The following is a 27,962-nucleotide window of genomic DNA, read 5'->3' as shown; positions in this document are numbered from 1 at the left end:
AAGCCTTTAAGATTATTACCCTGGAATGAATGAGGTCAGAATCCTCTTCAAATTCTCTTTAGACTGACATTGTAGTATATGCCTTTGGCACAAAGTTTTTGCATCTCTGATTGGTTTTAAATACTATGCCTTCTGTAAAAGGATGTTTTATTCAGCCAGCAAACACATCCCATCTCTACTGCTTTAGTAAAGAACAGATAAGAAACCTGTGGTCAGTCTATGTAATTTTAAAACTGCGAGCTAGCATAAATCAGTGGTGACAACTCTATGAATTTTTTCATAACAAAATCAGCAATTTTTGCCTGATTTGTCAGGTTTAGCAGCCTGCACCTGTTACACAGGAGATACTGATAAAGAGGAGGAGGAGCATCTAAAGGTCAAAGTGTCATATCCCTCCCATATCCTTCAGTCACTGAAGATTAAGCATCTCCTTCTCCTTCTTATCATTTGTTAGCATGTCCTTTGCTTTATCACGTGTGCTCTTGGTCGGTGGTATTTACGGGAGAACACCATCAGAGCTTAGCTTCCTGAAGAACAATGCCAATGGGGTTAGCTCCTAGCTCTGCATAGTTTGCCAGAGAGAAGGGTAAGATGGAAATGATCCTGGACTTCAAAGTGATAACCTTCTTGACCTATGCAAGGGATGGTTTCTCTCAAAGTATTTTGTGTACAGCTAGGATGCTCTCATCAGCAGGGGTAATCTCAGCTCAGCTCAGAGGGGTTATACTAGGCTAGGAGAAGCAGAAAATACAGCAGTTATCCTTCAGCAGCTTTGACCACAGTTGCCACTTGGGATACTTAATTCTTCCTGCTTACTTCTGTCATTGTTACTGGACCACATAAACATGAAATGTGCAAGAGGATGGAGGTGATTCAGAAAAGGAAAGGAAGGTTGATGCTAAAGGCCATAGTTTCTTGTCAGAAACACAGACATCCTGGGAAGGACTGACACACTCAGCTACTGTCCTCTGAACACTTTATGGGCTACTGTTACAGCCGTGAGTGACTTACCCTTCAGTACAACACTTCACTGGTGTTGTACTAGTGAAGGCAGGCTCTCTTTACTTGATCAAGCTACTCGATTAGTCTTCACCAATTCCTGCTCTCTCACGTGTTGATCCCATATGGTCTTTCATTCTGGCAGCTTGCTTTCTGTCCTAATTAATGTGTATTACAGCTTTACATACTTCAGTTCAATGGTAATTGTAAGTAGTTCCTGGAACTTCTAAAGAAATTAGCTTCATTCTTCACTACTTCTGTATTGTGGTTCTGTGAACTAGTCCAGAGCATCATGAATATTTTATAGTATCAGTGAACCTCAAACGTGTTTCTGAACGAATGCCACTGGCATGTATAAATGGAGTCTGCTTGTACAGTGTGGCAAAATGCTGCCTTCTGTGCAGCAGGCTCTAGGAGATATCCCTGAATATAATAATAGCTTGCTTTTCACATAGCTAAATACCACTTCATTGTTAATTCTGCTTATAAAAAGAAATAATTTAAAACAGTAATCTTGGCAAAATCAGGAGTTGCTGATGTGGTTGCCACATAAGTTTTCCATTAGGTAAAACAAAGCATTACACCAAATGATTACTGGCAAAGTATGTATGCTAATTGTTTTGACAGATATGTAATCTTTATAGGGGATTCCCTCCCCCAAGAATTTAAGGAATGGCTTCTACTCAAAGAGTAGAATGTTGAGTAATACAAAAAGTTACTTTATAAACCTGTCTCAGCTTCAGCTGGGACTCAGCTTAGTTACCTCATCAATGGTACAACCAATTGCAGTTCTCATGCTGACCAAAGATATGCAATATGTCACTGGAAATTTACAATTCAAAAGATGAGATTTACTAGTGTTGTTACTACAGAAGTACTTATTTTGGCTAAGAGTTTTCTGGTGACTTTGCAGTGCAGGGTTCTATAAAAGACTTCCCACTGCTTAAGTTTGTTTCACTCTCTTTTTTTTTCTTTTCTTTTTTTTTTTTTTTAGAAATTTACCATGGGATAGCTGACTCTAAGGATATGTCATGCAGTAACTTTAAATAAAATTTAGAAATGTCCTGCAGTGATCGACTTAAGCTCTGTCAGAGACATAAAACAATTGAGATTTTAGTGCTACCACAACCTCATAGAATTTTAGCCTCATAGTCTCTCCTAGCTTCAAAAATCTTTCAGTCTTTGTTTAGTGAAGGCACTCTTAATTCCTTCTATGTATCCTGGTTCCTGAAGTCACCACAGTGAGAGTATGCATGTAGATAGAGAGACACAAAGTTGAACATGAGCCAGCAATGTGCCTTTCTGGCAAAGGCAGCAAATGGTATCCTGGGCTGCATCAGACCAACAAGTATCAGCAGGTTGAGAGAGGTGATCCTTCGTCTCTGCTCAGCACTGTTGAGGCCATACCTGGAGTACTGGGTCCAGTTCTGGTCTCCCCAGTACAAGAGAGACGTGGACATACTGGAGAGAGTCCAGCAAAGGCCCACCAAGAAGATGAGGGGACTGGAGCTGATGAGGAAAGGGTGAGAGAGCTGGGACTGTTCTGCCTGGAGAAGGGAAGGCTCAAGGGGATCTCATCAATGTGTCTAAGTGCCTGAAGGGAGGGTGCAAAGACGAGGGAGCCAGGCTCTTTGCAGTGGTGCCCAGTGAGTGGAGCCAGGGGCCGTGGGCACAAAGTGAAACACAGGAGGTTCCCTCTGAACATCAGGAAACACTTTTTTACTGTGAGGGTGACTAAGCACTGGCACAGGCTGCCCATGGAGGTGGCAGAGTCTTCCTCCTTAGAGATATTCAGGGGTCTTCTGGACATGGTCATGGGGGACTGGCTCTAGGTGACTGCATTTGAGCAGGGTGCTTGGACCAGATGAGCTCCAGAGGTCCCTTCCAACCTCAACCATTCTGTGATTCTATATGCTAAAGGATTTTGTGTATCTTTTTAAACCTGTTGACATGTCTTTGGTATATGTTGTCTGTGTGTGGATTCTCAATTTTCCTTCAGGGTCCTTAGCTTCAGTATCTACGTTTGGAATAACTGAAGGAAAACTTGCCTTCCTCTTTATATAAAACTCTGGGAACTACACATAAGATAGGTATGGAAATGTGGTTCTGCTTAGTCTGCCAAGATTTTGAATTTCCATTAGCTTTATTTGATGCCTCCTAGTTCTTGTATCGAAAGAGACAGAGAGGTCCCTACTTCCTCTTTACTGTTCATTGTTTTGAGGGGAACATTATGCCCAGTACCCTTAAGTCCCCTTGTCACTAAGCTGAACAGTCCCAGTGTTTTTTGTAGATCTTCATGTGAAACACAGTCTGAATCTCTGATTAATCTTGTTACTCTTCTCTGAAACTTTTTCAGTTATACTGTCTCCTTTTGAGAGTAGGGCATGAGCACTGCACATGGTATATAAGGTGCAGGAAACTTCCAGTGGCCCAAGTGTGGGTTTTTTCTCTTTATTTTCTATTAATTTTTAACGTGGGAATTTTTTTTAATTTTTTGACTGTTGTTAGGCATTGATTTGATGGTTTTGCAGAGCTATTTGTTGTAGCTATGAGATTTCTTCTGAATAGAATATTAAGCTCAGTATGTACGAAACAAGGATTGTTTTTCTTTTGTAGATTAAGTTACAGGATTTATCTCTTACAGATGTTATGTTTCATGTCCGTGTTTCCTCCAATCTTTCTTAATTAAAAAAAAAAAAAAAAAAGAAATAAGTTGTTTTCACATTTGTCATCCTCCTGTCTTTGGGTACAATAGAAATTCAAGTGAAATGTTAAACATTACTATTAGCATGGTAACTCTTTGATATTAATACTCAACACATTAAGTAATTACCAAGTAATTGTTATTTTGTTTGTTTTTTAGGAGAATATTAAAAAGTGAACCACCATATCCACAAGAAATGAGTGCACTGTCTAAGGATATAATTCAGCGTCTTTTGATGAAAGACCCCAAGAAAAGGCTAGGTTGTGGTCCCACCGATGCTGACGAAATCAAACAGCATCCCTTTTTCCAGGTAAAACAAACAACAAAATTCCCCAGATACCGCCAACTCTACGTTAGTGCCTTTGAAATTCAGATCCAAAGAAATTCTGTTATTTTGTTAACAGAGTAGCTTAGAGGGATGTTAATTGCATGAATAATTGCACTGCAGTTCGGAAGAGTATCCATGTGCTTATGTATATGGATTTTGTGCATACTACAAGAAAGGCATGGCAGATTTTTAATGTATTCTCTTAGTTTCTAACAATTACTTGAAGCAGCCAAAAGACACAGTACTTAAACCAGAAAGTTTAATGGAAAACACTTAAATTATATGTTGTTTGTTGGTTCTTTAAAATAAAGTTTGCCACTATCATTAGTGAAATTTGAACATTGATAAAATTGACCATTAGCGATAAACACCTTCTGTATTTTCCTTCGCCTAATTAAATCTTTAGTCTTGTTTAGTAGATTTTAATTCTGTGTAGATTTCAGTGTATTAAAATTTTGTTTCAGACAATGACAAAGATTGGATTTGCATACACCTGTGCTTTTCCATTCATTGCTTTTAAAATTGTTTGTGTGCTTTCTTTGAAAAAACTAAGTATGTATTTCTGGTGCTTCAGAAGTTAAATATATTTTTAATTAGTATAAATTTTGGAGAATTGAAAGTTGGTAGTATAAATTAAACCTTTCAAATAAATATTTTCAATGTAATTATCATAATGTTCAGCAGTACAAAAGCCAGTATCTTGGCATTTTAACTTCTGCATTTCTTCTCATCCCTTCTGTATTTCCTTCCTCTTACAAGGGAGTCTGACAAAGTTAAACTTCCTTTATTCACTGTTTGTTTTAGAAGATACATTCTTTCCTTATGCAACACTTTCTAATATTGACTTCATTTCAGTTCCACTCATCTACAGTAATAGAGCTGTTTTCTTGTTTTCTCACAACTACTGTATCTGTGCTTCCTATTCCTAGACATGTATTTAAGTAAGAATCCAGAGGCACTGGATTCCAGAGTCTCTCAGGACTCTGGAAACTCAGATTGGTAATTAAGCATAGAAATCAGCAATGAAAAGTTAAAGATACTGCTTGCGTGCACTGTGGCTTGCAAAAATATAAATGTTGTTTCCTCTGAAATAGAGGAAGAAATTTAAGGGCTGTCAGGCTGATTGTTTAGCATATCTCCACTGTTAAATTTCTTTGCTTTGTTTTTTTAAAATTGTATTCTCTCTACTCACAAATAAGTGTGACAGTTCTTGCCTTTACCTAAGCAAATTAATAGGGCACGATTTGAATGGTTTTCATCTGCCTGTGGAAATAGCAAATGGAGTTAGGACTGTTTGTTTCTGGACAAATCTCTCTTTCCAATATCTGTTTCTGTTAAATTTTCATTTGATACAAAATTATTTTTCTGATGTTGATTTAGAATATGAATTGGGATGATTTAGCTGCCAAAAAGATACCAGCTCCATTTAAACCAGTAATCAGAGATGAGTTGGATGTCAGTAATTTTGCAGAAGAGTTTACAGAAATGGATCCGACTTACTCTCCTGCAGCAACCCCTCAGACTTCAGAAAGAATATTTCAGGTATTTTAAGAATTCACATTCGTCTAAAGAAAAATAATTTATTGAACAATTCTATGTGTATAGATAGCTTTTGGGGGCGGGGGGAGGAGAGGGGGGGATTACCTATGTAATATCCAATCCCAGTTCCTAGGGCTACTTGTTCAGCAATTGCAAAATGAGAAAGGTGGAAACAGTCCTACTGCAAACATAAAATTCCATATCTCTCCATTCCCACTGGACTGAAGTCAACCTCTCTATTGATTCTTCATACCTCATGACCTTGACTCTGTCAGCCTGCCTTACCAGGTTCGACAACAGCGATGTAGTTTGCCCATATCCACATTATGGTCTAGCTGAGGTATTCCTTTGGGAAGTGGGAGCTAACTGCGGAGTTGAAAGTAGGTCTTCCAGGTCCTGTAGGAGTGCTTTTATTACTAGACTACTATATATAGATCGGTAACAAAGCTTTCCTTACCCTCTCCTCCGTGCTATTAAAGAATGATCCCTTCTTGGACTGCACAGTCAGGATGTCAAATGGGCAAAACCAGCTCATGTGCAGCCTTGAAGTTGGAACCAAAACTGCAGAGGTGAACAGCAGTTCAGATTGCTTTCCCTCCTCCCCTTTCTTGTGCTTTGTTGTTTCTTATCGGCTGTTTTTGAGCAGCTTAACGCTTAGTGTACAGGAATATAGCATCATATTTTGGAAGTTGTTAGATTTGCAGTGACTATAGCAAACAATTTATGCATATCATAATACGATCTGATTCATCCTGCAGTGGTAGTCATAGGCACATCATTAATATAAAGCTTATTTTGGTGTGCTGTTTAAAATGGTTTGATGCTTACATGACAACGTAAAAACTTTTTCATGCCTTAACTTAAAGATGTTCTGGGAAGCTGCCTAGTTTGAAGTTGTGAGCCTGTATCACTGTTGTGAAACAATTGAAACTGAGCCAGATTTTTAGCATTATTTACCAGAATTTTTGTAGTTTTATTGTTTTATCTATAACTGTGGAGAATCATAAAACTAATTCCAGGAAAGATACCTGTTCACACTGAACAGAGTAATATCTGCCCATCAATGAGCCAGTTATGGTTTCTGTATTATGTTGTGAAAATTATGATTTCTTTGAAAAATTATTCTGAAACTTCTGATGTTTGGTATGCAGCATGATAGTTTGTATGCAACAATTTCAAGCCATGCCCTTTTCTGATGTCTTAATTTCATAGGGATATTCTTTCGTTGCTCCTTCTATTTTATTTAAACGCAATGCAGCTACAGTAGATCCTCTTCAGTTTTATATGGGGGATGAACGGCCTGGAACTACAACTATTGCCAGAAGTGCTATGATGAAGGTAATAATAATATCAAGAGACAGATTAATTTGGTTAACTTGGAACTGCATATAACTTTTAAAGCAGCAATCACAGGCTAGGCTACAGATTACAAAATAGTCATTATGCATTTATCTGTTCTCTGTAATAGCTCCTGAGGGGATCCAAGTATGTATTTGGCATGTGGTACTATTAAGAAGTGGTTGAAGTTTAATCTGAAAAATTAGATTGTTGTCTAGTTTTCCAGAAGACCGAAGTATAGTAGTAATAGTAGTTTGACTCCTGATGGTTCTTACATAAGCAACCATTGTAGATATTTTTGAAACTACTTTAATTGTATCAGAATTCCTTCTAGAATGTATTTGCCCAAATGTATGTATAGTTGTGTGAAACCTTATAAGAACACATGCTATTGTGATGTCTTCAAGCGAGCACATAATTTTGTGGATAAATGTACGTACAGCCATCTTTGATCCTGTTTGTCTGAATATTTTGTATCTTAATCTAATGTAGTAGTAATGATTTATTTAGTGATTATGCTTGTTAATTGTAGCATAAGATTTACTCTTTGATTATTAGAATAAACTTTATGCAATTTGTTAATTAGAAGATTATATTTTATCAGAAAGAGAGCTCTTTTACAATTTTAAATGTAGATGAAAAATTCTCACGAAACTTTACTCTTTGTCTTTGACTGTGTATACTAAAAGTATTCTGCAGAACTAAATACAGACAGTTTCCTAACAGGACTCTCCATTTTATCATCATTATGAACTGGATCTGAAAGAGAAACCATTGGGAGAAGGAAGTTTTTCCATTTGTCGAAAGTGCTTACACAAGAAAACTAGCCAAGAGTATGCAGTAAAAATAATTAGCAAAAGGTATAAATATTATGTAAAACAATAAAAATATTTTCTTTGCTTACTGTCATACATGGATTAGAATAATGTTCACTATATTTTTGGCAGTGGAAAAATAACTTTTAAATAATTTCCTATCTGAAAAATTCAGAAAGACTTATATTAACCTTATAACCTTTAAAAGATTCTGAGAGTCTTTTGAAACAAAATGTTATTCTTGTTGGGGAGGACACAAGAAGAAACCTAAAGAGTACTTTCCTGGTTCCTGGTTGTATTCTACCCTAATTTCCCCTAATTTTGCTCCTAACCAGACTAAAGTATAAGGCCCTCCTATCTTTAGACCTAAGTGAACTGAATGTAGGCATATGCTAGATCCCTTTCCTACGCAGCCAAATTGATTGCCTAAAACATTGCTTTTAAGAAGGATCTGTAGTGTGGGTTGCCTCAGATCTAATTAAGTGTGTGTGTATTTGTGTGTGTGTAAAATGGACTATGGAGTTTTAAGTTACATCTTGTTTCCTGGATGTTCTGAAGAGAACACCACAATGGAGGCAGCTGACTTGCTTTGTACATGGGGACCATCTAGAGAATAGATACCTCTGGTGGCAGTTTCTGCCCAGAGAAAAATAAAGATAAGAGATTCTTTGAAGGCTGGATGGATTTTTAGCTTCATTTTGTAGTGTTCATTAGTAAAAATGACCATGCTGTGTTGTTAGAATGCTGACAGAAAGGGAAAGGAAAGTGTAAATCTTCTGCTATCAGAATGATAGTTCACAGTGATTTCTTCTCCAAGACATTTGTCTGAACCTCTGTTTTTCCAGACTCTAGAAGTAACTGTCCACCAGACTGAAGTGTTCCATCACATGCTTTTTGGATAGGATAAGTTCAAGAATAAGACACCTAAATATTGGTGTTTGAGTTAGCCTGCTGATTAATGCAGGTCTACTTAAAACTGTTAGTGGACTCTACAGAAAGACTTAAATGCCCCACCACTAGCAATGGGATTCAATAACTTAGGCATCTTTGTAGTGCCAATTAGCATCTATTGGTGTCCTATCTGTCCTCCAGTTCCTATCATTCTTGTGACTGCTACCTTTATGTAGATGTCTTCGAGGCTCTCCTATGCTTAGGCCACTGAATCCTACTCTAGGTGCATATTTTACAGTGCACTAGTTCACTCTATAAGATTCATTAGCTAGAATTTCACTCATTACAATGATACCTTAGACAAGTAGTATGCAGTAGACACCTACATTGGGTATTTTAATCTGAAAATCTCTGTCTTGTGTCTACATTCAAAATTTTCTTCTGTGGTGCATGCAGGGCTGCAGATCAGTACTCCCATATCATCTTAAGCTAATGAATTTTTTGTTTCTGGACAACAGTCAGCAAACTTTTCATGTAGAACTAAACTTTTAGGAATTATACTACTCACAGGTCCTTTTGCTCTTTCTCCTTCATCTTGGTGGATCAGGCTAAATGAAGGTAAGAAGTGATCTGTATACAGAAGTTTTTATAGGATTGCAGGCTGTGGTCAGACTCAGAGCATGTTTGTATAGTATTTAGAGGTAGCAGTAAACCCACACTCTGAATGGCTGTACACAAACCAGCCTTGAATAAGAAGCTATTGAACTGGAAATAATATTACTCTGAGGTAACTCTTGCTAAAAGCAAAAGTATAATGGGTTTCTAGTAACTTCTTTGCCTCAAAGTCAGACAGTCTTTCACTCCTACCTGTCAAAGCTGGCAAAAAGTGAATCCTCCTAGGCAAAGGAGGTGATACTTGAGGTGAAAGCTCATATCAAGAGTTCCTCTGTGGTGTTTCTTTGTTAGTAGTTCTGGACCTGCCTCCATCCAGCAATTTGAGGTTTATCTGTGTGTCTGAAAGCCAGTGAAACAGTGGAGTCCTGTAAACTTGTTTGAGTTACTGTTTTTGAGCTTCCAATTTGTTTTTTTCATGATAATGTGTTTAAAATCAGACATGGTAACTATGTATAGAGGAAAATACTCAGAAAAGTCCATGCACAAATTTCAAAGGTTTATGTTCATGATACTGAACCTTTTAAAATCTGTTTCTTAGGTCTACCTTCTTCTGATAGCAGTTTAGGGGAAAAAGACTGAGTAAGTTTTTAAATTTCTTAAGGACCTGAAATAACTTTCATTTTAAACAACAACAGCCAAGATGCAGGTGGAACAGCTTAGTTTCTTTGTTGGTTATATGAAGCCTGCAGAAAAACAATTCTCTTGCACAAAGTTCTCGTCATAGTTCTGGTTCTAATTAGGGAAAATTAAAAAAAAAAAATTAAGAACACATGTTGAGAAGAGAGGTTCTATTTGTGTTATCCATAAGGCCATTCTCTAAGTCAGTACAGGATTAGCCTTCCGTGGAAAGAGTTTTGGCAAAAATTTTCAGGCGTTATTTGCCCAAAATGAATCTACATATGTATTTAGTGGAAAAGAAAATGTTAGTCTGTCCCCGTTCACATAGTTTTTATAATCTTCACTGTGTTCACTTTTTTTGGCTATAGATTTCAGTACTTGTAAGGAGAACCATGTGACGATTTTTGCTCTGGAGCTAGTCTCTTCTTATCTATTCCATTTCTCATTTTCACAGTGGCCTATTTAGGGGTTCATTTGTATAACACAGTTCATATATAGATGATGTTGCTCTTTTTTCCTAATAGGAGCTCATAGTTTCTGTACAGCTAAACTTACAGAAAGTTACTTACTTACTACTCAACTTACTTACTACTTAACTCCTATAAGAATGGAAAAGGATTGGGGAAAATAATTTGAGTCTTCAAGATAAAGCTGAACTAAGAAATATTTGTAGGAACAGAGGTGAAGTCAAATTGCCTTGGACTAAGGGAAGGGTTGTTTCAGATAGAAACTATTCTATAATATAATTTCAGCTTTTGCTGTAGCAAGTTGCAGTTGCATCAAAAACATTGTTTGATTTGGGTGTGGTTTTTTAATATCCTAACTTTCAGGATAATGTGGAGAGTTTTGCTCAGCTTACTGTGAATGGGCTTTTAATTGTGTTCAAGTGATTGTAATATTAAAAAATCTAGGTTGCAAGCAATTAAAAAAATAGGTGTAACACTTTGAATATGCAATTTGCTCAGTAAAATTGGTACAAAATGACTGCTCAATTTTTCCAGAATGGAAGCCAACACCCAGAGAGAAATAACAGCTCTGAAACTCTGCGAAGGACACCCAAATGTAGTGAAGTTACATGAAGTTTATCATGACCAGGTATTTTGCAGAAACTATAATCAGCACTTGCCAAGCACATCGCCATATGTTTTCCCAAGAACTTTTAGGAGTTGAGCGTACTTTTACTGTGGAGGCAACTTTTTTTGTAGGGCTTTTGTCTAGTCAGTATAAATGATGAAGCAAGTGTTCTGCATTCAAGGGAACTTGCAGTTACTCTAGGAAATAAAAAAAATATTTGGAGGAATTAGAGTCCTGAATTCTGTTTCTGGTTCTGTCCTTAGTCTACTTTATTAATTATCATACAATATATTCATGACCCGGTTTCCATATCTATTATACCGACACAGATGATCACCTTCCCTCAGGGTTGTAATGAATCTTGAAAAGAAAAAACATCTAAACGACCATTGCTTTTTTTCATTAACAAAATATTATTTAATGTTTGTGAAGATGTCTATTGTGATTCTAATGATAGAGTACCTTTGGCTACTACTCTGTAGGGGATGAAATCAGAAGAAATTCTAGATAATCTTTAATTTCACGGTAAAGTTACAGGATGCTTTTGAAGGATTTGGTAACATTAAATGACTAAATCCTTATGCATATTAATAGAAATGTATCCCTACATCAGAACAGGCTCAAACAGCAAAAGTCTAGCTTTTTTGAGCTTAAATATTTGTTAGCCTATAGAAAGGCATTTCATCTCCCTACAAGTTTATCCATTTACATGGCAACATTGCGTTTTTGTGAATAAATATGGATGGACAAGGGGAAGACATCAGCATTCTTCACTCAGCGAGACTGATGAGAAAAATGTCATCTGAGATGCAATTTGGTGCTTTTTATTGGCCTTCTGAAGTGCTATGAGTAGTAGTTTTATTTCTTCAAACTTTGAGAACCTAATAGAATAACACCTAGATCCTGAATGAATGTTGGTTTGTAATGTTAAATTTCTAACATCCCATATTTTTCTTTATTGTTTCAGCTTCACACATTTCTAGTAATGGAATTGCTGAAGGGAGGAGAACTGCTTGAACGTATTCAGAAAAAGAAACATTTCAGTGAGACTGAAGCCAGTCATATTATGCGCAGACTTGTTTCAGCAGTGAGCCATATGCATGATGTAGGAGTAGTCCATAGAGACCTGAAACCTGAGGTACAGTGACTTGCTTATATATGTTTAAACATTAAGTTATTGAATATCTGGAATGTGATGTATTTCTGTTCCTCCTGCTTTTAGTACAGATTTTTCTACTTCCATATTTTTAATGAAATGTTATTGCTTTTACTTAGCAAATTTGGTAGATATTTTTCTGTTCATAGGTAAAAGTGACTGTTAGGAAGTATTTTTAATTTTGCAAGTAATTTACGTGCCAACTTGTTCAAAAACATTCTTTGCCTATTTGGGGACAATTTTCACTAGTTCTAAGTATATATTTATTCTATGAAACAGTTCACAAGCAGAACTGTGTTGCTTGGGTACTTTGCCTTTACATTTCCACCTTTTGTTTGATCTTAATTCCCTTGGTAGGACTTCTTATGGAGGTCTTCTGTCCCAGTTGAACACAAAATGAACCACAAACTAACGAAGCCAACTAGTAAAGATGTGTGATTTGAGTTCAGTGAGTTTAGTCATTTTCCAAAAGAAACAATTACTTAATATATATTTTTCAATAATTACTTGTTCTGGCATTTTTATTGTGCAGCAACATCTTGCCTTCCGGGCAATTAAGTTTACTATGGTAAGATTGACCCCTGGCTTTGTTCTGCTCCCTGGAGCCAATATTTGCTCCTTTTTCTTTGACAACAATGGGCTTGTACATGTGTTAGTTTTCTTTAGCCCAAGAGTGGTGTAGATTGATGTCAGTTCATCCAGTAAAGATGTTGTATTGGTGATTACAGTCATCATACCTCAGGAAATAGCTACTGCTTTTTTATCTGGACTTTAAAATGATCCACCATTCCTACTGATGTTTCACCCTTTTGTAACATGCTTTTTGGGATATTGCAAACTTACTTTTTTAATAGTAATTCTAATTCCACAGGTGAAGCCTTCTGCTAGGTGTTGGTAATAAACTGGTTTTGAAAATCAGTCCAAAACATACACGTTTGAAAGCATCTGTGTACTGGAGTCTCAAAGAGGGGCTATTGTGAAATTCTAGTGTCACTTGAAAATGTGACTCTTGAAAAAAGTTTCTCTTCTGACATCATCAAGGAAAGAAAACAGCTTTTGAAACAAATAGTGAATAAAAGGACAAAACCCAGAAATCCTTTCTCTCTTCCTATTCTCGTCATTTTAGTCTTATTATCATCTTAAATATCAAGGCTAGATTCTGTAAAGCAGAGCTTCAGCTGCATGGTAAATTAGCCAGTCTTCAATTCTACATCGTGTTCAAGAACAGAAGTCTGGGAAGTCCAAGTAATGAAGGGTTTGCAAGCAGCTTGCAGAATGCATTGCCTCCACAAAGTTGGACTTAGCCAGCCTGTCTCTTTCCTGCTTGTTGTTTTGAAAGTTACTATTTTAGGTTCAGATGTGAACTTTGTATGGGATATGCAGGCTTCCCAATATAGATGTAGTTAGTGCACCTTTTTGTAAAAAGATATATAGGGAATTCTGTTGCTTTTCTAACAATTACAGGCAGATTTTTTTGATGTTCAACTTTGACATCTAAGGTACTATTGATAAATCTATTTAAAAAAATATGACTGGTTAAATGTCAATAAGGATGAGACCTTTTTTAATTGCATGGAATGGAAGACTGCTGTTTAACCAGTAGTAATTAGATCACATCTATTACTCTGCAAAACAGAGGAAAAATACTGGATAGAAAATAGAGAATTCACAGAAATAATGAATTCATGTAGCATATGTGACCATTTTGAGCCCCTCAATAGAGGATTTGGGGACTGTTTCTGTGAAGCAATCGTTAATCTGTAAACTGGGTTCTAAAGATACTAGAAAAAACGTACCAGGACAGAGAATGTTGTTTATATATACTTAAGATTTATGGGGAATATATTTTTTTCTGTGGGGTTTTGTGAAACACACTTTTATTTACCTAATCAACAAAGCAGTCTGAACCCAACTTGGGACATTTGGACTGTACCTTCCTTTCTGTACATAACCGATTTCTTTTTTGTGTTAAGAGGAGGTCTTTTTAAACCAATGTTACTGCAGTTCTTCATTTACTTGTTGGCTATACAACATCACCATAGAATAGACATTATTGTATTAATCACCTATCCTTATACAAATTAGGCTTCCTTCAGATCTGTTCTGCACAACATTTTAATATGGAACACTGACTTTTCTGGTTGTACGTTAAGCTATAACAGCAGTACAGAATGCAAAAGTACTGTTTCGTAGCAGCTATTCTCTTTTATTCATAATGAATGCTCTCAGCTTCTCCTTATTGATCTGCTTGCAGTCTAGCAATCATTTTTCCCCTTCTTAATGAGTTTGAAATTAATTACTCCGTGTTGAGTCATTCACCTTTTGTATTACAAAAGATTTCTAATATTGAGACTTTTTCTGGCGTTGCATAGATCAAACAGCAAAGGCAACAGCAAAATTTTGCTCTCCTCCCTTCTCTTAGAAATTCGAGGGGGAAGTAGAAATAATTTATAATTTATCTTGGCCTCAGCCACTTCTCCTAAGACTTAGCTTCACTTTTGTGTTTTTCTTCACAAATAGAAATAAGTTTTATTTTACTTCAAGTATTAAATTGTTTTTTCTCACACCCTATGAGTCTTCTTACCCTCACCCCTCAATTCTCTCCCTTATCCCTTGGGAGGGCAGGGAGTGAGTGGGCACCTGTTTTTGGCTGCAGCCAAGTGTAACCTCAACACACCCCATCTCTCTGCAGCAGCAACTGCAGTGCGTGACCCTCAGCTGAGCTGAGCTCCCACGTGAAGGCCTGAGTCAGCTAATGGAACTGCTGCTTAAAGAGGGTGATACTTTTGGATGATACTTGGGGGGTTGGACTAGATGATCTCCTGAGGTCCCTTCCAACCCCTACAGTTATGTGATTCTGTGAAATACTCAGGGAAAAGAACAGGTTGTCTTAAACCTTCTTCCAAACTGATAACAAGTTGTCTGTCTTCAAGTCCAAGATGCCACATTCCAGTCTGTAAAGCTGGAATTCTCAGGGACTACTGTATCAAAGTTTCTTTGCCTTGGTGTAAGGAGTAGGCCATTGGTTCAAGGTTGGACTGCTATGTGACTTTCAGAGCTTGAATGTTGTTGATCCAGAATGCATATCTACACTGACTTTGAGATCCATGCTAGACAGTAGTTGGTACAACTGCTGAGCTATTGGTGCCCTTTCTAGTCCACTGTCCTTCACTTTCAAGTTACTCTTTTGCGTTACTGTGCTCATGACAATATGACTTCATTGTGTTACCACTTGAGGACCAAAGACTATTCAGTCATAACACAAGACATGCAACAAGAAAGCTGTCATTTGCAATACATCAGAAAGACGTGGAGGGTTAAGAAAATTGACTTTTGTTTGAGGAAGAAGGCAATTCTCCATTTATGTTGATGTCTTTGCTTTTTTTCTTATCAGTGTTCCCCAAATTTTCCCCATTGTTCTCTGCTAAATACCAATTTTCATTATGTGGTGGGTTGACCCCAGCTGGATGCCAGATGCCCACCAAAGCCCACTCTATCACCCCCCTCTTCAGCAAGATGGGGAGGGGAGAAAATAAGATGGAACACAAAAAACAAACTCGTGGGTTGAGACAAAGGCAGTTTAATAGAAGCAAAGCAAAGCTGCGCGCACAGAAGCAAAAGAACAAAATATTTATTCTCTACCTCCCATCAGCAGGCGATGTTTGGCCACTTCCCAGGAAGCAGGGCTTTCATATGCGTTGTGGCTCCCGGAGGACAAATGGAAGTAACGAATGCCCCTCCTTCCCCCTCTGTTCTCCTTGCTTTTATTTCTGAGCATACGTCATATGGTATGGAATATCCCTTTGGTCCGTTTGGGTCAGCTGTCCTGGCTGTGTCCCCTCCCAAACCTTCCCCACCCCCAGCCTACTGGGGGGGGGTAAATGTTGGAGAGACAGCCTTGGTGCTGTGCTAGCACTGCTCACCAGTAACCAAAACACTGGTGAGTTATCACCACCCCTCGAGCCACCAGTACAAAACACAGCACTCTGAGGGCTGCCACGGGGAAAATCAACTCCATCCCAGCCAGACCCAATACACATTAATATTCTCAGACAGAACTATTCTGACTTGCAGATATACAGGAGGAAGATAAGCACATCACATTTTCTTACATCCCAGAGTACCATTATTTCTACTTTTCCATTTTTTTCCCAGTTTCTCCTAGTTTCCCTTTTCTCTAGATAATGGTAAGTTTTCTGTAGTAATATATACAGGAAATAACTATTAAGTATACTAACCAGTGTTCTAACAAATGCTGATACTGATTTTGTCTTTACTTTTCAGAATTTGCTGTTTACAGATGAAACTGATAATTCAGAAATAAAAATAATTGATTTTGGTTTTGCTCGTTTAAAACCACCTGATAATCAGCCTCTTAAGACTCCATGTTTTACTCTTCATTATGCTGCCCCAGAGCTCTTGAATCACAATGGTTATGATGAGTCTTGTGATCTGTGGAGTTTGGGGGTCATTTTGGTGAGTGATTGAGGTTTTTAATTGTAACTTTATTGTATGTATTTACTTTTTGTTAAAATGCAAAGGACTTGACATAATTTTAGACTTGAACTGGGTAGATGCTGAATTCAAGTGAGGTGAAAATACTGCTGCACAAATAATAGGTTCCAAAGACAGATGTTTTGCAGGGGTGGAGATTTTTTTTCCTAAGCGGTAAATTAAATTCAACATTTCTGGGAAAGGAAAAAATACTTAATTCAGTCTTGTTCTTAAAAAGATATATTCTTGTTAAGAGATTCTACAGGAATCCATGTAATCTTCTTATAGTTCAATTCAGAGAAGGAATCAACCTGCATTCTGATTTACAGAAAATTAATTTCAGTAGATATAAACTGAGTAGAAATACCATTGTGTTTTGTTTCTAGTTTCCTGCAACGTAAGAATGTTTTTTCTAACAAAGATTCTAGAGAAAGTCTTGCATATTTTAAATTTTCTATAGCCTCGAAGTTATGCTAGTCAAAGCTTTATTGTATAATGTTGGTGATGCAAACAACAGCACTCCATAGTTAGTGATAGTGTGGTCAATAAATATACTGTGTTTGTTAATGCTAGTTTTTGTGTTTGTTAATACTACTTTTGTTCTCACGACAGTATACAATGCTATCAGGACAGGTACCATTTCAGTCTCAGGACAAAAGTTTAACATGTACCAGTGCATTGGAAATTATGAAGAAAATAAAAAAGGGAGAATTTTCCTTCGAAGGAGAAGCTTGGAAAAATGTTTCTGAAGAGGCTAAAGAGTTAATTCAAGGTACGTATTCACAAATATTTAATGTACCTTATATTTTTATCTCAAAAGGTAAAATTTAGAGAACTATACAACATCTGGATGCGGTGATCAGCATCAGAGAGCCTAATGTGACAGAGTGGTAGCCACAGCTTGAGCATTGTACTGACCACTAATACAAGTTATGGGTGAAGGTACTGTGGTAGGTCTACCAGGACATGTAGACACAGCAGAATGGCATTGCAAATTGCTTGTATGCCTAGCAGAGAGCTTTCTAATGTCCTGAGATGCTGATAGAAGATTAGCAAGGTTGGAAGTAACTGAAGAGGTTCAGGAAAGTGAAGCCACTATTTTAAAACATATTTAAAAGCAGAGTTTTTCCTTTTATTTTATTTTTGCTTTTGTAAAAACACCAGGTTATGAGATAAATGTGTTTAAAAGCTGAGATTTTGCAGAAAGTGAATCTATTCCTATCATATTTTCCTGGGGCTGGTTTTGAATGCGTGTACCAAGATTACTGTATTTCTGAGCTGCTTCATTCACATTTGCCATACTTTGATTCCCCTTAAACTTTTGAGCATCTAATTACTTTTTTAGCATGAAATAGACACCAATCTTAATTCTACAAAGATGGAGTTCTGAATTTCTGTAGAAGCAGGCTTGTAAGGAGTTTTTCTGCCAAAAGTGCCAGCATCTCCAGATTCAGACTTCAGATCATGCAGAGAATCTGAGGCTTATTCTCTTGAACTTCATCCTAGACAGGTTTTAAATGAATAAATCCTTTTGTAGTTCTGAGTTCATGTGAAAAGAGAGGTGAGTTATTAAACAGTTAAATAGCAATTTCTTGCATTTAATGATTCTTCTGGGGAGGATGATAGTATAACATTGTGTGAACCTTATCTAGGATAAATATTGGCATACCTAGGATAAATATTGTCATGACTTACTTATCAAAGCAATGCATGAGATTTTCTTAAAAATAATTGCATTTACTGTTAAAAGAAGATAAATAGCTCACAATTTAATAGAATGTAATATATTTCTATTAGGACTTCTAACAGTGGATCCAAACAAAAGAATTAAAATGTCCAGCCTGAGATACAACGAATGGCTTCAGGATGGCAGCCAGCTGTCATCCAACCCTCTAATGACTCCTGATAATTTAGGTTCTTCAGGAGCTGCGGTGCATACATATGTCAAAGCAACTTTTCATGTAAGTTCTAAGAAATCTTCTGTCATGCACTAAATTTTGTAGTGTGTTAATCTAGATTTTTTATATGTTTTCTCTTAATTAAAAGTATGTATTTGTCCTTATAATTCAGTGATTGCTTATAGCTGCAATTTTTTCCTCCATACCTGACATCTATGATTCAGTACAGTGAAAACATGAATGATGAGGCAAGAACAAATTTCTTGAAGATGTTTATACTAATAGGGTTTTGGGGACAGCTGTTTATGAAATAGCTATTCTAAATATTCTGATTCTTAGAGAAATCTATTAAAAGGTCTTCAAACTTTTATTGAAAAAAGAGAAAAGAAACTCTAATTTAAGTAACTGTGTTCTTGTGGTTACAAAATCGAGGTAAAATTTCTGGAACATATCCAGCTCATGTTTTCAAGATCATGGTTACTTTTTTAATGGACTTGTTTGTCTACCATTTTATATTTACTAAAAACGTTTGAACTGCAACTGTGTTGTACAAACATAGTGTTGATGCTCATTATTCCTTCAACAGAGAATAAACTGAAATTGAGCAGATATTTGCTGATATACTTGTAGATGCTTACTACCAAGAAGATAAAAAGAAAAGAATTGTTACTTGGAGAGGTCCTAATAATGCAACATAATTTGGGTTGAAAGAAAAACTATAATTTAACTAAGTGTAGTTTCTGAAAATGTAATCTTAAATAAGTTTAAGGCTTAATAAAAAATACTTCTAAATTAAAAAAAAAAACAAGTAGGGGAAGATGCCAATTAATAATGTTATGTATTGACTTTTAAATACATGTAAAGGCTAATAAAATTATTGTTACAGCTGCCATAAGAATTAGTAGGGATCTGTCAAGAGTTTATCTTATGACTTACCATGGAACATTCATAATAAGCTATGAGCCATAAAATGTCATAAACCTCTTGAAAAGCTTAGAATTACCTTTTATTTTTAAACAGGCCTTTAACAAGTACAAAAGGGAAGGATTTTGTCTGCAGAATGTTGACAAGGCACCTCTTGCAAAAAGAAGGAAAATGAAAAAAACAAGTACAAGCACAGAGACACGTAGCAGCTCCAGTGAAAGTTCACATTCTTCTTCCTCTCATTCTCATGGTAAAACTACACCTACAAAGACACTGCAGCCAACAAACCCTACAGACAGCAATAACCCAGAAACCATCTTCCAATTCTCTGACTGAAAAGCAGAGAATATCCTGTCTTGAAGATTTAAGCGGTTATAAACTTGGTAGTACCTATATTGTCTTCTCCCACCCTTCCTCCCTGTGGCTTACGTGCTACAGGAATATGTCTGTCGCTTTAAAAATGTATTTAAATCATACCTTTTTAGCTTTGTATCTCAATACATTTCTTTTTAGCATTAAGTTTGGTATCACTGGATATGGTATAATACTATTATACAACCAACATTGTATTTTCTTAGGGCTAAATTACTAGTGTGCAGTCAAGCTCAAGGTAAGGAGCTATGCTGCTTGTGGTACAGCTTGGAGGAAGGCTGTTTCTCAGTGTCAGAATCTTCCTCCCAGTTTCTTGTCCACTGTTCAACAAAAGGAAGGCTCTGTGACACCTAAAGAACTCTTGGATCTTCTGCTTTTACCCAGCTGTGTGAAGAATGTCATAGAATTTGATTCTTCATGCATGTAAGGAATTACTGGTACAGTGCACCAAAGCAGTATAGTACTTTAAGGCATTTTAAATTTGTGGTTACAATCTATCCCGTTTTTTTTGAATTTTAAGAGCAAAATGAAGCATTACAGAACTCTTACGTTGTTTTAAAAAGTAACTCCATGTATCTTGTTCTAAACAACTGAGAATGTAAGTCTTAGAGTTTTGGTTTTTTTTAATCTATTTAATTTTCTAAAAAACAGCTAGGGTAAAAGATGTCTGATAAGGTGAGGTGTCTAGTTCTGTGATACAAAAATGTTTATTTCTACTTCTTGAAGTTATTAACTTTTAAAATGTTTTACAGATTCTAAAATGTAATGCTATAAGAGAAAGTGAAATTTCATATTGAATGCTTTGGAAAATGGTCACATGTTAAAATATCTATCTCGAGAATTAATTATAATTTATATTTTCTTTTTATATTTACACAATAACTTTAAAATACTAAGATTTTTTTAAAGGTAAAAAAAAGTCCAGTTTCAACATTTGTTGTTATAGGGTCCATACAAAATGTGTACCAAGTTATTTGAATTTTGCATTGTGCAAATATGGCAGTTTAATAGTGACTGTAAAATATTAGAATATATGTTTTCTTTTTAGCACTTTATAACATCAAAAGGAGATGTTTTGTAGTAAAGTGCGCTCAGATTTCTCGTCCTACAAGGTGCTGAGCACTGTTTTACTGGGTTGAATGACCTGAAATCCACCGTATTTGGTGGTTGTAGTCATTGTGAAGGAGAATTCTGTACTTTGCAGGAGTGAATCCCTGTATATTACCCACTGTTTTCATTCCTTACTTTAAACTGCAAAGCTCTTTCTATCTTGCTTTTACATTGTATATAACAAATACTAGACCTGGGCACCTTGTGTAGTGTAGATGTTAACAACTTATGCACTGGGAATACTAAAGGGAAATTATATTGAACACTGTGCTTCACAACTTGTTCACTGTGGTGTTCTACAGTGAAGTATTTCCTACTGTGATAGTATAGTATGTACATAACTGTTTGGAATCATAAATGTGACTTACAGAAACATCAGCATAAACTTTTAAATCAGCATATTTTATAAATTTATGGAGAGCTCTTTTATTGCTCATATTCTCAATGACTAGGGGTAACTTAAGTGCTAAAGATGACTCCAGTTTTGCAAATGCTTACATGTGTAAGTTTCCACTGAAGTCAGAGAGACTCCTGTAAAGTTAATCATATGCCTAAATTTGTGTGATGGAAGACTAATTGACTAGGGCATTTTGTTAACAGCTTACTCTGTCTTAAAGTAATCTTAATCCAAACCCTATGCAAAAAAAGGTTATAGGAATTGTTTATATCAGTGGTTTTATTTATAGAATTATATCAGACATCAGTATTGATAAATACAATACATCCATGTTTACAGGGATTGTGTGTATCAAAACAAGGCTTTGAAGCCCAACATGTTTGTTCTGTGTTTCTTTAATATTAATAATGGCATTCTGAGGTTTTGGAATGGCTCATGTGAAATAGTTTACTACTTTCTTGATGTGAATGTCAACAGTAATTGCAGCATTAATTTCAGGTTGATGTGAATATTGAGATTTGCACTGTTTATGTAGAAGTAGTATATTTAAAGATCAGTATATGTGCTAATAACACAACCAGTTTTAAGTGGCTGATGTTAAAATATTGAAAAATAATTGTCAATGTAATATATTCAGGTTTGCTTTCTGAATGCTCTCTTTGGAAATAATCTCAATAGTGAACATGGCTCATTTGTAAAAGAATACTTTCCCTCTCCCCAATAAACTTGCTGTAAATACAACAAACAATCCACCATTAATACTTGTTCTTCAGACAGTACAAGTAAATTGGGAGGCTGGAGAACAGGTTGGTTGTAAAGCTTGCTCTATGATGAGTTCTTGGAATTTGTTGCCTTCAGGGTGAGGACAACAAAAAAGCAATTTTCAATTTGATTTCATTTAAGTGTAAGAAACTTTTGGGTACAAGGTGGATTTGGAATACTGTGACCCAGCTGAAATAAGTTCTTAAAGTTAGGAATACAGTGCAGTTGTTTCCCTGTTGGGAAATGTAAATTGTTGCTTGACAAACTGATGAAACAAGAAAAAAGAATGCTTGCACAAGATACTAAATGCTGGAGATAATGGCTGTATTGTCAGAGTATTTTTCACACAGATTTTGAGAGACTGTTGTGAGACTAAAATTATTAGAATACATCACTTGTATCAAAGACAACTTTTATAGATAAATATTTCTGTGTCTTCTTTGTGCTCTAACAGTAGCTATTAAATAAAAATTTAAAACCAGGAGAATTCTTTTTGGCAGGGATAAGCCTTGCATTTGCTTTGAACTGATTACCTGGGGCAGCTGAAATGTTTATCACCTCTGACTTTCTCCTGCCACCGGCTAACAGAGCTCTTGAGGAGGTATATTTCACACTAAGCTATCTGAATCTTTAGCTTAACGTCTTTACATAAACAACTGCTTATCTCCATTTACATTGATAAAACTGAGTTGCAAACTAGGCAGCTCAACAGCAAGTTCATTTCTTGTTCAGGTGTCCCTGCAGGAGACTAGTTAGTCTTGGCAGAACGATGTTGTCTCAGCTTAATCTGTTGCCCAGCCTGGCACTTCAGGTCACATAAAGACCACGGGCCAAATTTTTCATACTCATACCACTATTTCAAATCTGAAGTGTACAAGCCAATCCTCATTAGTACTACAAATACTTTATATTGCCTTGGTAAAGAGTTGTTAGACTGTAAATTATGTTTCCAGTCAGATTAAGTTTCTTCACAGTGCTGCTATGCATCAAGCAACTTGAATGTCTAGTAATGATATCTCTCTGCTGTTGGAAGTGTAATGCAGTCAGCAATATTGTGGGCAGATTTATTTGAAAAATCAGATTTCTTAGCAGTAAAGATTTAAAAAACTAGTGTGGTTATTAATCTAATATTTAAAGTACTCTATATTCTGTAAAACTGTTTATTTGTAATACTTTTAGAAACACAAATAATAATCAAGAGGTAATTCTACTAAGGGATTTGGAGGAGTACAAAGGAAGTAACATGACTTGCTGCTCCTCTGGCTTAGTGAAATTTCTACACTTTCATGTAAGGAAAAGCAGCTGAAATGTTTATTGTTTCTTAATAGAAGGGTCAGTGCATTTGACATATGTATTGTTTACAGCTATGAAAGAACTTTATTAAAATTCTTTATTAAATAGTTTTGGGGGGTAACCTAAAAATACAGTATTGCATCAGAATGGATTGAGGCTTCAAGTTGGAATTGGTGATATATGTATTTTCTCAGCCCTTTTTCATGGCTACTTTTCTGAACAAGATAATGGTACTTGCACAGCTGTGTTCCTTAGTGCTCATCGAGGAACAGAATAATTCTTGGCAGAAAATATTCACAGAATGATGATGTATGTTAATTGGTTGTGATGAAGTGTCACACAAGTGTCTTACATTTTTAATATGTGCATGTATTATGTGCATGCATGTAGATGCTGTATTGCATGTCTAGGCTTCAATTTAAAATAATATGCCTTGTTTAAGAGAATGTGTACTTAAAAATGAGTTCTCTACTCACACAGGTTCAGAGGACCAGACAGGGGGGCTACTACAGAAGAGGAAGAAGGTTATGGGAAGTTAGAGATGAGTCTTCTGGAAAGATGTTTTTAAGGGGTAAATTTCTCCCCTTGCTATCGCCGTGTGTGTCATATTCACTGCCACCAAATTGCAAGCTTTCTTGCCAGTTACCCAGCATAAACACATTTCCTAACTCTGTAGGTCTGTGAGTATGTGTGTTTGTCTACACACATATGTGTATCTTTATATGACATTTTTCAATCTTCAATTGTAATTTTTTGTTACTTCTCAAGTGTTGTTCCAGGTGTTTTTACCAAGTTCATTCTTTTCCCCCATATATGACAGTCTTTCTCAGTATTGATTTTTACACTGAGAAACATGACATTGCTTTCCTTTCAGTCAATGTAGTTGACTGAATGTTGTGGACTTGAGAGAGCAGGAAATAGCATGGCTGTTTCTGCTGTAAAGAGATAAAAGTGCTTTGATCTTTGTCTGCCTGTGAAAAACACTTCTCAGTTTGTTCCTTTGACCCACAAGGCACTGGATTCTAGAAAAAATAAGAAATGGAGGGCTGTTAGCTCACTGTCACCTGCCATCCTGCATTTTTATGTATCACTCATTCAGTAGATTCTGGATGTTCAGGACACCTGTGTAGAAAAGGAAACTGAAGATAATTCCTGTAGTCTGCACTAGTAAATAAAGTGATGCTTTCAATTACATAGACCAGCTGGAGCAGTCTTCTTTGTTATGCCTGGAAGCAGTAAGAGCGGAGAATTGTAAAACCTGCAATAATGGAAATTTGAAGAAAATCCTGGTATTTTGACAGCCTTTGTGTTCTGCGTGATGAAAAGGGAAGTCTGCAACTGCCTGGGAATCAGTGGTAAGTGCTTAGGTAGTTGAGATGGTATGGGCTGGTGTGACAGCTTACTGTCACCCACAGGGACATTCCTGAGCCTTTCTTTTGGCCACATGCTCTACCCTTTTCTAGGTGCTGCTGTTTGTATCATCTCTCAGCCAGCAGAGACAGGGGAAGTGTGTTCTGTTAACTTAAGGCATTTTGCTTAACACTGGATTAATTGGTTTCATAGTTAATCTGAAGTAAAAGTAATAATGGAGCATTGCAAAACCTAATGTGCTATAATGCTATGATTTTTGAAATTCATAGTTAATCTGAAGTAAAAGTAATAATGTCGCATTGCATTGCAAAACCTAATGTGCTATAATGCTATGATTTTTGAAAACTAGTATTTTATCCAGAGGTAGAAAGGAATCCATACTACTCACACATAAAATCATTTTTTAAAGTGCCAGCCAATCTGGCTGTATCCACAAAATTCATGCAGAAGTCTGCTAACTTCCTTTGAAATGCCAACAGTAAAGCAGAGAAAAACAGAACTCTGTTGCTCAGGAACTGCTCAAAAACTATCACAGATGAAACTGCAAACTGACTGCAAACTTACTGCATTTTTCTTAATACAAAGATAATTTTACTTTGTCAACAAATCATGCTTCAAATCTTAAAATTGGCATCTCATTTATGTTAATCTGATTTTCCCTGGGGGTTTTTTGTTTTGTTTTGTGTTTCTCTTTTTTTTTTTTTTTTTTTTTAATATGTAAAAGTCTTAGTAGGATTGTCATCAAAGGTTTATTTTCATAAGTAAGAGCAAATCTAAGGATTTAGGCTAAGGCCTTGTGAATAACCAAAAGAAATCTACTGGGAAAGGTAATCACTATCTTTAGCTAGTTTAGTTCAAAATATACAGATATATTACTGATATTTGCTGATAGAACTACATCTACTGAAGTACATTTTACATCAGTTACAGGTGTAATTTCATGTGACACATTCAGCTATGCTAAAAAAAAAAAAAGCTTTCAAGTGTAAACTAATCTTTGGAATTACAGCAAAGTGAGAAGAAAGGGAGGGAAGTGGTATTTAAAACCAGTGATGCAAAGAGGAGACAATGGTTTGTCTTCAAGTTACACTGACAGAGGTGACTAGGCAATAGTGTAATTGTATTGTTTGTAGAAGCTTACTCATTAATAACAGTATGTATCCTTTTTTTCCTTTAAAATCAATATACAGTGGAGAAGTGAAACTAAATAAATTCACAAAAGCAGCAAGTACCTCAAAGATTTTCTCAGATATCTCCTTAATGAGTTCTCATCCTTTAAATACATAGGATGTGCATAATAGTTACTCTGTTGAAGCTATGCCTAATTGAAAGAACAGGATCCCACTGTCTGGTGATGTGTTCACTGTACAATGATTGTACAATTTGGAACTCATGATGCTATACCTGTGCTGCTTTTAAGTTCAAGTGTTAATACTGCTCTACTTGGTATGTACTGCTATGTCAGTCTGTATGCAGCCCTGCCTGGCAGGTCACTTAGTTCAATTCTAAAGCTGCCAGATTAAAAAGAAAATTTGAGACCTCAAAATTTTGAGACTTCAACACCAAAGTGAGAACAAGCCTTTAATCTTAACCTACATCTAGATTACAAAAGTGAATAAAAGCTTGGCATTGGCTTTCAACCTTGACGGTCTTATCACTAAGATGCTACTGCAGCAAATTTTGATGCTTACAGTTATCTTTATTGTACTGATCTCTTTCACCTGTAGAGAAAGAAACTTTTGCTAGAGTCCCAGTAGAAGAGATGATCTGTAATTTCTACCTTTACCTCTGAAACTGTAAAGGCAAGAAGTGAATTGGTGACAGATTCTGACAGCTGGTTATAAAGGAGCAGGCTGTGTTAATTGGCAGCAAGTGGAACAGGGCGTGCTATTTCTTGTGTCAGTGTAGGCAGGGAGGGGGAAGTGGGAAAGAAATGGGAAGAAGGGAATGCCGTTTTTTTTGCCGAGTGCTTTGCCTCACTGTCACATACAGGATGTTATGGTTGTACAGCGTTGCTTTCGAAGAAGCAATGGTCTCCACATTTAACTTAAAATCTTAAAGAAAAAAAACAAACAACAAAACAACCAAAAAATGAACAGATTCACCTGCCAGCTCTTTTCCTGGGAGGAGATGGTGCCATTTTCAAATGGTAAAGGCAGTAGCATGGACATTGGTTTCCTTAACTCACTATGTGCCAGTTATCAACAGATTACAATGAAGTTTTCTTTCTGACAATTATGCACTTCTCTAAAATTCTTAGTCACATCAACAAAGTGCAAAAACTTGTGGTAAAAACTTTGTTTACCAAAAAGCAAGATAAGTAATTGCAATGGTTTATTTTACCCAATATCAGGATATTCAGAAAATGAGTGAGGATAGGGTTCTCGTTTTGGATGTGGAAAAGCACTAGAAGAGAGGATAATTTTGTGAATGCAGTGGTGGAAGAAATACAAGAATGCTATTTTCTGGAAACTGCTCAGAACTCATTGACGGTTTGCAGAACCAGATGTCAGCTGAATGCTCCTGTCTCTAGAGATGTTAAAGCCGAACTGTGCTGTCTGGAGAATGGTAACCCCAGCCTGTTGTTGGCCAGTCCTCTCAGAGATGCAGGTTTATGAAAATCTGTTGCTGGGGCTTCTGTCTTGGAGGTACTTCACCTTATTTGTAAGTCTTGCTAACCACCAGTGAATGAACTGCATTTGGCAAATCAGGTTCTTGAGCTGTGTTGGAATGATAACTGGAATTAATGTTTTGATCTCCAGGCAGTTTGTTTTCTTCTCTAGGCCATGGTGTTCAGAAATAGGAAGAGATATTTTGTTGCCGTAAATTGTGTGGTTAACCACTGTGGTGGCTTCAAAGTTAATGCAAAGCAATCTGGATAAGTACATTATGTCATTATTAACAAGCCAACCTAGGTTTCCCTCAGGAGAGATACTTTCCAGATATGTGCACACCACAGAGCAGCAGCATTGGCATTCCCCTTTGATAGCTAGCGTTCTGCATGTCCATTGTTCCTCCAGCTCTTGGAGCTGTGCTGGGAACTGTTCTTACAGAAGAATTAAGAAAAAAAGAAGCAGAACATCTGAATGCCAGGCAGATGATACTTGAGTGAAGGCAGTTTTGTAGGTAATAAGCAAGGATATTTACTGGGTGCTGCATTATGTACAACTTTTATGGCAGTAGGGAGAACTATCTGAACAAGTC

At 36.4% G+C, this 27,962-nt stretch overlaps 1 protein-coding gene across 1 annotated transcript in view; it reads left to right on the top strand.

Annotated features, from left to right (window-relative positions):
- Positions 1–21,582, top strand: part of RPS6KA5 (ribosomal protein S6 kinase A5) — a 29,903-nt gene extending 8,321 nt beyond the window's left edge. The window contains exons 3-12 of the mRNA XM_010175393.2: positions 3,863–4,013; positions 5,412–5,573; positions 6,783–6,908; positions 7,635–7,768; positions 10,909–11,002; positions 11,949–12,119; positions 16,422–16,613; positions 17,244–17,403; positions 18,429–18,592; positions 19,550–21,582. Coding sequence (XP_010173695.1) covers positions 3,863–4,013; positions 5,412–5,573; positions 6,783–6,908; positions 7,635–7,768; positions 10,909–11,002; positions 11,949–12,119; positions 16,422–16,613; positions 17,244–17,403; positions 18,429–18,592; positions 19,550–19,789 — 1,594 coding nt within the window. The 3' untranslated portion in view covers positions 19,790–21,582. The remainder of the gene's footprint in view (positions 1–3,862; positions 4,014–5,411; positions 5,574–6,782; positions 6,909–7,634; positions 7,769–10,908; positions 11,003–11,948; positions 12,120–16,421; positions 16,614–17,243; positions 17,404–18,428; positions 18,593–19,549) is intronic.
- The last annotated feature ends 6,380 nt before the right edge of the window (positions 21,583–27,962 follow it).

This window comes from Antrostomus carolinensis, unplaced genomic scaffold, assembly GCF_000700745.2.
Source record: "Antrostomus carolinensis isolate BGI_N321 unplaced genomic scaffold, ASM70074v2 scaffold18229, whole genome shotgun sequence".
NCBI lineage: Eukaryota > Metazoa > Chordata > Aves > Caprimulgiformes > Caprimulgidae > Antrostomus > Antrostomus carolinensis.
This window is presented reverse-complemented; position numbering and strand designations above follow the sequence as displayed.